General features: G+C 52.5%; 1 protein-coding gene across 1 annotated transcript in view; it reads right to left on the bottom strand.

Moving 5' to 3' along the window:
- Window positions 1-280: 280 nt before the first annotated feature.
- ELAVL1 (ELAV like RNA binding protein 1) overlaps window positions 281-12,343 on the bottom strand; it is a 37,391-nt gene continuing 25,328 nt past the window's right edge. Inside the window, exons 4-6 of the mRNA XM_082382005.1 lie at window positions 9,480-9,633; window positions 4,623-4,848; window positions 281-1,843 (exon numbers count right to left, since the gene is read on the bottom strand). Of these exons, the coding sequence (XP_082238131.1) occupies window positions 1,519-1,843; window positions 4,623-4,848; window positions 9,480-9,633 (705 nt within the window). The 3' untranslated portion in view covers window positions 281-1,518. The remainder of the gene's footprint in view (window positions 1,844-4,622; window positions 4,849-9,479; window positions 9,634-12,343) is intronic.

Raw genomic sequence — 12,343 nt, 5'->3', positions numbered from 1 at the left:
TTATAAAAATCAGATCACGCGCCTGAGGAGTTGCCCGGAGATCGGGCCCTGCCTATTTACTTCTCAGGCCCTCTCTCTTAAGACTCTCCCTGCCGGCTCCCCATTTTAAAAAAACACCATCTGTGATGGCACAATCCTAACGTCACAGATTTGTAAATGCTTTGTCTTGAGGCAAGTATGTTTGTTTCTTAAGATCTTATAAATCCTCCCTGAATGCTGGGCTGTCTGTACCTTACCTAGCCAAAAAGAAAGAAAAGGTAAAATAAAAAACAAAACAAAATTCGAGCAAAACAAAATCAAATTTAATGGTCTTAAATGCAAAAGTAAAAACAAACGAAAAACACAAAAAAGCAAAAGAAAATTAACAGAACAGAACAACCCAAAATGTCAAGGCAGTTATGAAGAGAACTTTGAAGGTTAATCTTTAAAACTACAAATCAAAGGGTTTTTTTTCTTTTTTTTTCTTTTTTTCTTTTTTTTTTTTTTTGTTAATAGGTAACTGGCAGGAAGTAAGTACTTTTCTGCTGAGTGTTCATAGGAAAGCAAAGTTTCAAAACAAAATCCGACTAAAATAGAAAAAAGCCTAGCGCTCACGAGAAGGGATGCGAGAAATACAATGCTCAAATGTTTCTGTGTCATTAAAAAATAGAGCTATTTTACGCACTGGGGCCGTGTTCAATGCTCTTGGAAACTGGAGAGATGATTGTGAACAACAGTATCTGATGTGTGGAGGCACCATGCATGCAATGTGTGGACAGGAATCGGGATGTCAGAGGAGCAACACGTCTTCAGGCGTGCCTGGAGCTGAGATCTGACTCTGGAATATACTGGAGTTTCCCTGAAACTCTTTGGTCCGTTCCCATTGGCGCCTGGGCTTAGGAAACCCACTCGTGTCCTCGGCAGAGCCTGGCCCGGCCTGGTGTGTGGCCCCCCTCCTCGCTTGTGGCCCACAGCAGACGGGCCCGCTGCCACTGCCGGGGCCAATCGGCTGAGTGAGCAGGAGGTGGCAATGGGACCTGCTTGGGAAAGCAATTTCCTGTCAACCAAAGCAGAAATCGCTTAAAATGTTGAAGCGGTTGAGAAAACGCACACAAGGCATCTGTCTAACATCTTTAGTTTAAAAACTAAAACTAAAAGGTCATTTCTTTTTGTTTGTTTCTATCCAGTTTGTGGAGACATCGAATGAAACGCGTGTTAGACAGTCTCAGAAGTTAAAGCATGCTTCAGTTTCACCACCATCCCGAGGGACTGGTTAGTCAATGCAGTCTACTTAGATTTCTGTTTAATATATATTTTAAAGGAAATAACTTAAGAAACTTAAAATTGGTCTAACATTGTGGGATTTCAAACATTTGAACATGTCGGTTGCATCCCAGAGTATAAAAACCTTTTCACTTCTCATTTAGACTAAGACAAACACTTGTGAAAATTGGCGCAAAATGAGTTGTACACTAACAAAAAAGTTTCAACTTCTTCACTCTTAATTATCTATTCCGTACAAAAAAAAGCATGAGCGAGTTATTTGTGGGACTTGTTGGTTTTGAAGGAAACCTGTAAGATTTTGTCCCCCAAGCGGTAGCCGTTCAGACTTGCTATGGCCATCGCGGCTTCTTCATAGTTTGTCATGGTCACAAAACCAAAGCCTTTGCACTTGTTGGTGTTGAAGTCGCGAATCACTTTCACATTGGTAACTGCACCAAAGGGGCCAAACATCTGCCAGAGGATTCCCTCATCGGCATCTTGACCAAGGTTGTAGATGAAGATGCACCAGCCCGAAGAAGCGTTGCCTGGGACATTGACACCAGAAAGCCCACTCATGTGATCTACACCCATAGGGGAGAACCTAGCAAACAGAGAGCACAGCATTCAGGTCAAGGTCAGTGCGGGCCAGCGAGCTGCACGCAGCCCATGTGAGGCGCTTGGGCTGACACACCCCGCTCAGTCAAAATCAGGACTTTTCAACTGAGAGGAACTCAATATGGGGGCGGAGGGAGGGCATGGGCTCCCTGCTCTGTAGGGAGTCGACTCCGAGGAGAGACGTTTGCTCCCTGCAGGGGGTCAGGCCTCAGAGCGATGGCCTCTAGTGGCCTCTGACCAGCCGCTCCCTCCACCCCTCCCACCTTGGTGGGGTGGTCCTGTCTAGTCACACCCGTACTTCCCACATTTTAAATGATGGAAGCTTCTCCACATCCTCCGAGGTGCTGTTACACCCCCAGCTCTCCCTGGAGGAAACCGTTCCTCATCCTGTGTCTGTGTCTTGTGTGTGTGTTTGCGGGGGTATGGTGGGGGTGGGGAGAGGCCTGAATTTTTTTCTTTTCTTTCTCTGAATTTTATACCCCATCCCCACCCCCATCGGCACCCTCCCTCTCCGAGGATTCACGTCCGAGCGGTGCCTGAGTACAGCACACTCCCGCCAAGGGCCACTACCGGCAGGGAACAGCTCCGGACACCCTTCCGCTGCTGGCTCTTAACAGCCCAGAAGGGCCAGGGCTGTGAACTGTAAATCTACCAAGCTTTACCAAAAATGTGGAGCCCCTTTCTAAAGCACCACTTTTAGTCACATCAAAAATAAGCCTTCTACAAGTCGTGGGCAATAAGGATTAAGGGAGATGACAAGATTGTTACTGAAGCCACGTGGCCCTTGAGATGTTTCACAAGCTCAAAAGTAACTGTTGGAGGATCAATTTAAGAATATTTGAGCACGATACAGCATCTCTGAAGCCACACAATGCAACTGGAGAAGTTATTACCTGCTCCAAAATAAAATCAGGTTCGAGTCGTGGGTCTGATCCAGGGGTGAGCGGGGGTGCCTTCAAGTGTCACTAAACAGATTCACGCCCTCAGCAGACATGGGAGAAGAGTGGCCAGCCCCCGAGGTGCAGACCACTGACACAACGGTGATCGCTGATGCAGGTACAGAAGAATCAAGGCACATTGTGGGCCATGGTTTTGAATTTACGAGAATAATTTTAAACAGCCTGTACCAAATGTCTGAACTGGTTAGATGACTCAGGAGGCTTGTTAGTGGTGAGACCACAGTATCATTGAAATGGGGGTGGGAAAAGGCACCCGAGCATCTGTATGAGCTGCTTTTCAGTGAGAAATGGAAAGACATTCTGACTTTTAAAAGGACCTCCTTTTCTCCAAGTTTTGTAGGACACGGACCCAAGTTATCATAGTTAACTAAATCTTGACATAGATATTATACTGAAAATAATCTGAGGTAATATTTTACTTTTATTGACATGATTCTCATTCTTATTTATTCTTGTGAGTTTTCTCCTGCTAGTTGGAGCTGATCTGTTTCATCTCAACTGTCATGAAACCCACCCCCATTCTTTCCTCTGATGGTGCAAGAGGAGAACTGACTCTTCCTTGATTTGGGGACTTTTCCCAACATGATAAGAACTGACTGCAAACCCTCTCCTCTTCTGGGTCTTCTTTCTTCTTATTCTTATCTTAGTCTGCCTTCTGGTGGCGAACCTTCCCGCCCGCCCCTTCCTTCCGTCCATCTCTGGAGGTCACGGTCCCTCTCCTGCCTGGCCCCTTCTGCACCTCCCATCTCTCCTTTCTCTTCTCCTCCAAGCTTCCTGGTTTTCCAGAGTTCCTGGGTAACTCACTGAACTTGGCCATCTACACATCCCACCCGATCACCAGTGAGGTCAACCGTGCTGACTTTCAAAACTGGATTTAGCTCACTTCTGTCCAGAGACGCTTCCCCTGCTTTGCCTTTAAACCAGAAAAGCCAACGAAGGAAGGCCAGCTTTGGAACCTGAGCTGAGTTGAGAACCCTGGATTATTGGACTGTGAAAATAAGACCTTGAAAAACAGCATCTGTGGAAATGAGCGGGGTGTTACCCAACCTCACCACTTAAAGACGGGAACCCTGAAAAGTCGCAGAGAGAAATCCTTAACATACCTGAGATTAGCCCTCATGCCACTTCTCAAAACTGGGAGAAGTGGGATCTCAGCTGTTCGTGAGGCAGTAACACACCTGATTTCAGAGTCCAAGTTACTGACTCTACTTGTCTCTGTTCTGCTAGATCCTGGCGACTAGAATCATTTTATATGGAAAGACTAAGGAAGGTGGGAAAACGGTTCACCTCTAGGATGCGGCTTTTAAACAGAAGGCATATAATAGTATTTAGACACAAATGACTCCACAAGGTAGGTGTATGAGAAAGGTCTGCCTTAGGGCTGCTGATCAAATGTCTAAAACCTGTTTAAAACTCTGGAAGAACGGCTCTTGCATAAGCACCCCTAAAGCTGCATCTTTTCTCTCCCAGATACGGGATGATCTTTTAAACTCATGGGTCTACTCGCATATCACTAGAAACTGCAGGCTGCAGCGCTATGCACTCACTCTCCTGCGAGCTGGTTGGAGCTGCACTACCTTTTTCATTCTAGTTAAAGACAACACTTGGATGGAAATAAACAGCTTCCATACAGATACCTTTCTGATGCAGGTGGGGGACATGGAGACATGAAATGGCCGTGAGCACGACTTTCTGACGTGATCAGCCCAGAGGTTTCCACTGCACAGTCACCCAACCAGCAGGGCTCCACGCAGCCAGAAGGGGCCCGAGTGGCCGTGGTGGGAAGAGCGCGTCCTCCTGACCCACCTGAATCTCTGCGCCTGGTGATGGACGGGACCTCCGAACCGCCTAGCTGGCGAGTGGTACAGCTGGGAGAGCAGCGCCACGTTTTTGTTCTGGTTGGGATTGGCTGCAAACTTCACTGTAATGGGCTCGGAGGAACCTGGGGGTTTATGACCATTGAAACTGGTAATTGCCTCTTCTGCTTCCGACCGTTTGTCAAACCGGATAAACGCAACCCCTCTGGACAAACCTTTTTAACAAACCAACAAAAATGGAGTTAGGGGAAAAACTGCAAGGATTTTTAAAACTGAAAAGCAAAAGTCAAGTCAGTCAGGCTACTGTGGTTCAAATTGGATGCTTGGTTAATGAGATAAACAAAAATTAAACCTAAATATGGAAACATGAACAAATTAAAAAAAACAAACAACGACTAATAAAAGACTAAGGTTTCAGACTTTCTTCTGAGTTGAAGCAACGACTCCACAGCCTCAGTGCCAAAAGATACTTTGGTGACAGGAGTCTCAAATAAGACACCCCAGACCTCTTTCTTAAAAGAAGCCACATTAGAAGAGATTATGTCCTCCATCACCATTTCGATGCCAGGTGCCCACCGCAGTGTGGGTGCACGGCGTGCTGAGGGGTAGGTGGGTGACAAGGAATTGTCCCTGGGCTCCGGGAGCTCCCTCCCATGGCCTTCCCGGCCATCTGGCCACGTACCCCAGCTGGGCCTTTGCAGCATGTCGCCTCCTGGGCTGGCCTGACCGAATCCCTGTTTGCTCGGTGCCTGGCTCAGCCTCCTGCATCCCTCAAGGGCGTGGAATCCTAGTAACCAAGCTGAACCCTGATGACTCTTTCCTGCCACCAACACCTCACTCACCTCTTGGATAGTCCACTGTAAGGTCCTGGGACCTCCTGTGGGCCCCAAATTGCCCTCAGAATCAAGTGAGGCCACGCATTCTTTTCCCAGAAAACTGCTGACACACCCACCCACACACTCCCCGGCAGCTGAAGAGTCCCTGTCTTGCGCCCATTCATCGCCACCTCCAGCTGCCTTGGGAGAACACCTTCTCTTGCCACCTGGACTGAACCACCAAAGGCAAGTCCTGGGCCTGCTGTAACCCCATCCCTCGACAGAGCAAGGACATGGCCCGGGACCACGCTACCTGAGTCCGAGGCCCAACTGCTGAAGGCAGGGTCAGTTTAGTCTGGCACAAGTGTGAGACCTGAACAAACCAGATGGGAAGGGGCTCAGTCACCCTCTAGCCCCGTATGCCGTCGTTCTGGGTCTGGGGGGGATGATGGGGGCCCTCGTCCCTTGAAGAACTCGAAGAATGGGGTGGGGCTGAGGTGAGGGAATGTGGAGCCGGGGAAGAGAACTGGCTCCTTCTCCTGGGGAGAAGAAACAGGGGTCAAGTGTGAAGGTCGAAGTGTACTGGTGACGGCCGAGGGCCAGCCTGGGGGTGACGGGCCTGGGCTGGAGGCACAGTATGCCCTGGTAGGGGAGGCTGAGGCAGACAGCCGTAAGACACAATTTCTTCTCTAGACAAAGGCCTTTAGCATGTGGTGAGTGACGACCATCAGAGCAGAAGAGCCCAGGGCCTCGGGCCACCGGCTAAGTGAGCGTGAGGAACGTCCCCCAGTCAGCTCCCACATGCCGGCACCTTTCCTCGCCATTTCCTGCAGGGTCCCACCCACCGTCCCCATGATGGGCAACAAGGCGCGGGTATCCCCAGCTGGCCCCAAGGCCGCGGCGGGGCCTGGGAGACTCGGGCACACCAGGCTGGTGGGGAGATGACAAGTGTCACGGCAAGGCGCGGCCGTCCCCTCGGGGCCTAGCATCCCAAGCTCTGTCCTGACTTGGATGCAACACCGTGGGTCCCACGTGAACAAGTGGACAGTAGTCAGGGACCCTCGGGCAGGGGCTCTTTCTTTACAGCAGGAGCATCCTGTGGATGCCCTCCGCCAAGTCCTAAAGCACACACCCTAACTCTCCAACTGGGAAACTCTCCCTTCTGGGGCGCCCCCAGCACAGCGGCTCCTCACGGCCTCAGGGCTGCCCCCGCATTGGTTCCATCACTATTTAAGTAAAAATTTAAAATTGACACAGCCAGAGATGCTCACTGAATTAGTGAGATCAGACCCAGCAATTCACACGTGTGCCAGGAAAATTCTAGAGCCTGAGCCCACTTTAAAATTTCGGTTCAGAAGGAACACCTGAAAACATGTACTTGGCATACACTGTTTTTATTTACTCTTAAACGGCACGAACGACAGCTTAGACAGATGGGAACCCGAACGAAATCTAACTGCAGGCAAATCCCACTGGAAGCTGTGGTTGGCTGGCTGCTACAGAAAGCTGCCTGCAGGATACGGTTCCACTCTATTTATAAAGACCTTGCAATCAAGCAGACAGAGTGTGTGTGCACAAGTGTGGTTTCCCTGTTTGGTTTTGCAAAATGACTATCAAATGAAAACTGCCCGAGTGAAATGAAGAAAACCTGAGTAAGAGAGAGAATGTTACTTAAAGTGAGGGAATATAAACTCACTCAATGATTGGATGAATGTATACTTTTTGAAGATGACTGTGGATTTTCTTTTTCCTTTAGCATTTTTAGGATTAAGAGCAGACCAATAAATGGCACGATCTCCAGATGAGTCAACTATGAAGTTCACAATTAAAATGTATAAAGAAGCAAAGACATTCTTTGAAAAAGTTCTGTCAGCTCAGGAAATTAAGGTTTTTTAAGAGAGCTTCTCTGTTTCTTTAAAAAGCACGTCATACGAAGGCAAACTTGACACACAAACTTGCTTGCCCCGCTATTCTCTGCCCCAGCCGCCGGGGCTCCGTGGGGTCCCAGCAACGAGCAGCCTCTGTCTCAGCAGAGGAGCCCTGCATGGTGGCCTCCTCTGGAGCAGAGGGAAGGAAGGGGAGCCCACAGTCCCGGGGGCTCACCTTTCTACTCTCCAATCCGACACCCGGCCTAGGGGAGGGCTGTGGAGAGGGAGGAGCCCCTGGGGCTCCCTCACGGCTTCCTTCCCCCTGCCCTCTCACAAAGCTCCTGAACACAGACAGAGGTGTGGGGTAGGGACCCTGTCCCCTCGCCTAAGTGGCAGAAGCTGGCGGGGGGGCCTGAGGGCACAACCCTGAGGTGCCCCCAAACTCTAGGAGACACCAGCCTTGCAGAGGGAAAGGAGGCAAAAGTCCCAGCAAAGGGGTGAGGGAACCGTCTGCAGGAGAGACCTCCCTCAGGATGATGCAGACAAAAGCTACGTGGCAGGGGGTGCGTTCTCGAGGTGGGTGGACTCCAACTCGAGAGCTGGGCCCCGCTCAGCGGTGCTGCGCTGGACAGAGGCGAGCAGAGGCACAGCAGTCCGTACAGGGTCAGGAAAAGCAGGGCCATGGAGGCAGAATACGGGCCAGCACCGTCACCCCGCCAGGTCTCCAGGTGGCCCACGCAGGCGCTTCTGTGCAGGTGGGGCTGGGGATAAATACATGTGCTGACCAGCCGACGGGATCACTCTCTCAACTGGCACTTGAAGATAAGTAAGGGGAACTTTAGGGACCACAGGAAGCTCTTCTGGCACAGAACAGGGGTTTACACCAAGTACACGGCATCTTTACCTCACGCCCATCCCCCGGCCCAGAGCCGAGGGGCAGAAAGGAGGAGGCCGGGTGGGTGGAGTCTATGTCCCTCCAGCAGAGCTTGGGGTCCAGAAGCCCCTTCTCCTCCTCAGGCCCCTGGGAGACTCGAGCTGTCCACTCGTCTCCACGCCGGGCCCCAGCCCAGGACTGCAGCCTGGGCAGGAGGTAGGGCCAGCCCATGCCAAGATGAGCTTCCACAGCTGGGACAGGACAAGGGAGTGCAGGTGACAAGACTGTGGGCCCCAGAGCACACAGCTTAGCGGGGATGTGGGAAAACGTGCATGCACCTCCACCCCCATCTGTCATGGGCCAGGATACCCTGCCCGCCTGCTCTCTGTGTGGCTCTGCAGCCTCCCGGGGGAGGTCACCTCGGAGCCACGACTGCTCTGGCCCGACCACCCAGTGTGTGTCTGACTACCTCAGCCACGGGGGTGGTGAACACGCTCTGTGCTGGAAGAACATAAAAACCAACCGCAGACAATTCCACTGGCTTCGCTGAGCTCCCTGAGCAGTAATCTTTTTTGCTAGTTGGTCAGTAAATTCCCACTCCTGCTGAGAACAGAGATGAAGGGCCCTAAAGCAGGGTGGCCCCAACCCGACCCCAGGCGCGAGGCCAGTGGGGCAGGTGGCCGCAGTGAGGGGCTGCCTCCGGGGCACGCAGGGCTCAGCTTGGCGGTGCCTTACTGCTTTATGCAAAGCCCATCGCCCAAGCTGCTCGTGTCCTGAACTGAGACGACCTGAGAGGGGCTGGCAAAGTGGCCAGGACTGCCTGAGAGAGGAAGTCACTGCCTTCGAGCTCTGAGCTTTGAATGTGCTACCCGAGGGGGCGGGGTATCCAAGTCCTGAAGACCGAAGAACAGCTCCCCAGAAACAGTCACCCTTGGAGCTCTGGGTAAGGAAAGGTGGGGACTCTGGACCTCAGGTGAAGACTGTCTCACGTGGCACACCACTGCCTGCAGTAAGAACGGCAACATTTGTAGTCCAGGCTAGGACACGTGGGTGCCTGCAGAAACTGCCAGAATCTCTTGGTGTTTTCACCATAACAGGTCTAAGCTTTTATGTCAGGGCTGCTTTTATGCCAATTAACCTCCCCAGCCTCATTAAACAAAAACCAACGTCTTCTCATTTTGATTCTGTCCTCATTGGTGGAATAACTAATGACAGCGATCTGTCTTCCCTAGGAGACCCGGCCCCTGCCTGGAGGAAAACCTCGCTGTATCCCGGGCCACCTGCCGTACCTGTGGTCTGATCCACGAGGACCCGGGAGTTGATGATCCGCCCGAACCGAGAGAACATGTCCTCCACATCCTTCTGGGTCATGTTCCTCGGAAGCCCGCTGATGTACAAGTTGGCATCTTTGATGACCTCTGAGCTCGGGCGAGCATACGACACCTTGAAAACAAAACCGCTCACTGGCGTTAGGGCAGGCGTGCGGCCAAAGCATCAAGGGAGGGTGTTAAATTTTCGGGTGAGAAAAAGTCAACCCTATGGAAGGAGGTCACCTGCAGCAGCCCGTGCTGGCAGCTCCCCATGGGCCAGGCAAGGGCCCTCACACACCCTGATGACAAGGCATTATTCTTGTCTCACAGTCGAGAGTCTGAGGGTCCATGGCTGACCGGGGCAGGGCAGGGAGCCAACCCCGGCTGCCTGTGCTCCTACCATGGCCTCAGGCCTCTCTGGACAGTGAGCAGGGCTGGGAGGGGACCTGGTCCTGCCTGTGAGGAGCCCAGGGGACAGCGGGGCTGTGTGCTCTGGGACCGTGACACCCACCTGACAACAGGCAAGCTCGCCATGGGAGCCCAGATGGGGCCCGAGTGCTGGGGGGTGCACACATATTAAATGACCCCATGCTTTTTAGGCTTATGTTCTGCAAAGCTGAAGAAAGGCTAAAAGGAGCTTGTGCAGTGGTTTAGATAAAAGGGGGCGTGCGTGTGGGGCTGGTAGCAAGGAAAGGGTCTCTGGCGCTCTCCCAGGTTGGGGCGACAGCTGGGTGGACCCTGCAGGCCAAGGGGGCAGCACAAGGGCAAGACGACAGGTGTGTTCTCACCACAACACTCAGGCCTGCCAGGAAGGGCAGGGGTGTAATTCTACATGCTAAGACCACACACACACATACACACACCCACCCCTTTATTCATGTGCTCGTTGACTCTCAAACATTCGAGGTGCACCTGGGACATTCCAGAAAAAGAGAAGACAGACACCACCTTTGCCTGCAAAGCAGAATGCAGTCTAGCGGGAGAGACGGCGGATGGAAGGAGAAACCGTGTGGTGTGGTCAGAGCCCAGCTCCACCCGAAAAGGAGCTGGGCTCATGGAGGGGAGCGTCAGAGGAGGGTGGAACCGAAGCGATGCCCATCAGAAGGACGCCCCAGGGCACCGGGTCCCGTCAGGGCTGGTGGCCTCCGCAGAGCAGTGCTGTACAAGCTGACGTTCCCCGGAAGCTCCCTGCACTGCAGCCAGGCCTAAGGCACTCTGGGGACACTTTGGGGCCACCCGATGGTTTGTTCACGACCTGGGGCAGAGGCAGCGCTGTCCCCAAGAGGCCACCTTGGCCCCTGGGGCCTCCCCAGGGCCTCCCAGGTGGGCGTGGGCGTGGTCACGCTCCTTGACTACCAGGAAGGACGCTGGCCCCACTTCTGGGCCTCCACTTTCCGGATCTACATCAACCAGCCCCACAGAACAGCCCACTCAGACTCCTGCCAGAGGGGGTCACTCCAACCGTCTGCTGTCCAATTTTATCAAATGCCCCGATGAGGGGCGTCAGATTTCAGGCAGGACAGCTGAAGGAGGGAGGCAGGCCTGCCAGGACTCAGGCTAGTCTGTGCTTTCCCAGGATCAGGCTGGGCCAATAGGGAGCTGCCTCCCAGGACCATCCTGTCTGGTCCCTTGCAGATCTGTCCAGAACAGGTTGCATTTGGGGTCTGCCCTTGGCTTTTGGTGAAGGTCACTGTGGTAAAGAACATTCCCAAATTAGCACCATGGGAGTGGTGTGGAGGCTGGCACTGACTGTAGTTACAATTGTCCCCTGATAAAGCCCCAGAGAGGCAATGCTTTCAAGGCCAACTGCGCCTCAATTCCTTACAGCATAGGTGTCTCCAAGGACCTTGATGGCCACTGCAGCTTTCCTTTTCTCTTCAGCCACTGTCAAGCTCAGAATCAAATCAGAATCCAAGAAGACTGCACTAGAGAACCCTCTCGCGGCAGGTGTGTGATGACGCAGCAGGAGTGCCTGGCTCCGCTCCGAGACACTAGGCCCAGAACCCTCTTTCCTAAGCTCCTGGCACCACCTGCTCCTTTGCCTCAATCAGGTCTACTGTCCTATTCTTAGGAAACATTCCTGTGAGAGGTTTTTGAAGAAAAGGAATTTTTGAATTACGTTCCCCCACAAATTCACATGTTGGAGTCCTAACCCTCAGTACCTCAAAATGTGACCTCATTTGAAACAGGATTATAGATGCAATTAGTGAAGATGAAGTCAAAGCGGAACAAGATGGCCCCAAATCAATGACTGAGGTCCTTATAAAAAGGGGAAATTTGGACACAGACAGGCACTCAGGGAGAACCCCGTGTGAAGATGAAGGCAGAGACTGGGGTGATGCTTCTATAAGCCGAGGATTGCCCAAGATTCAGTGACCACCAGGCGCCGGAAGAGGGGCACGGAACAGATCCTCCTTCACAGCCCACAGCCCTCCGAAGGCACGCAACCTGCCGACACCCGGATCTTGGACTTCTGGCCCTCAGAACTAGGTGTGAGGAACTGGAAGATGCAAAGGCTCAACAGGATGATCTCATTCCAGTGGCTTCGGGTTGAGGGAGACAACTCTGGTGACTCTGGCAGGCGTGTGTCTCAGGAACGAGGGCTGACTCGCCAGTCTGCAGGTGAGGGGCTGGGCACAGTGCTAAGAGGCTGCTGCAGGAAGCCGGGTCAGGGTCCCGCATGGGGCGGGGGTAGGAGGCATATTCTACAGGAGGGCTCAGCAGGGAGCGATGGTCGGGAAAACCCAAGGTTGGTCCAGGGGTAGGCAGAGCCTGAAGACAGACACTTGGGGTGGGGAGGAGGTGGGGCTCCGGGCTGAGAGCAGAAGGGCGTGGTTAGCAGT

This window comes from Balaenoptera borealis, assembly GCF_965194805.1.
Source record: "Balaenoptera borealis genome assembly, chromosome: 2".
Taxonomy (NCBI): Eukaryota; Metazoa; Chordata; class Mammalia; order Artiodactyla; family Balaenopteridae; genus Balaenoptera; species Balaenoptera borealis.
The sequence above is the reverse complement of the archived record's forward strand: the minus strand, read 5'-3'. Positions and strand labels throughout refer to the sequence as shown.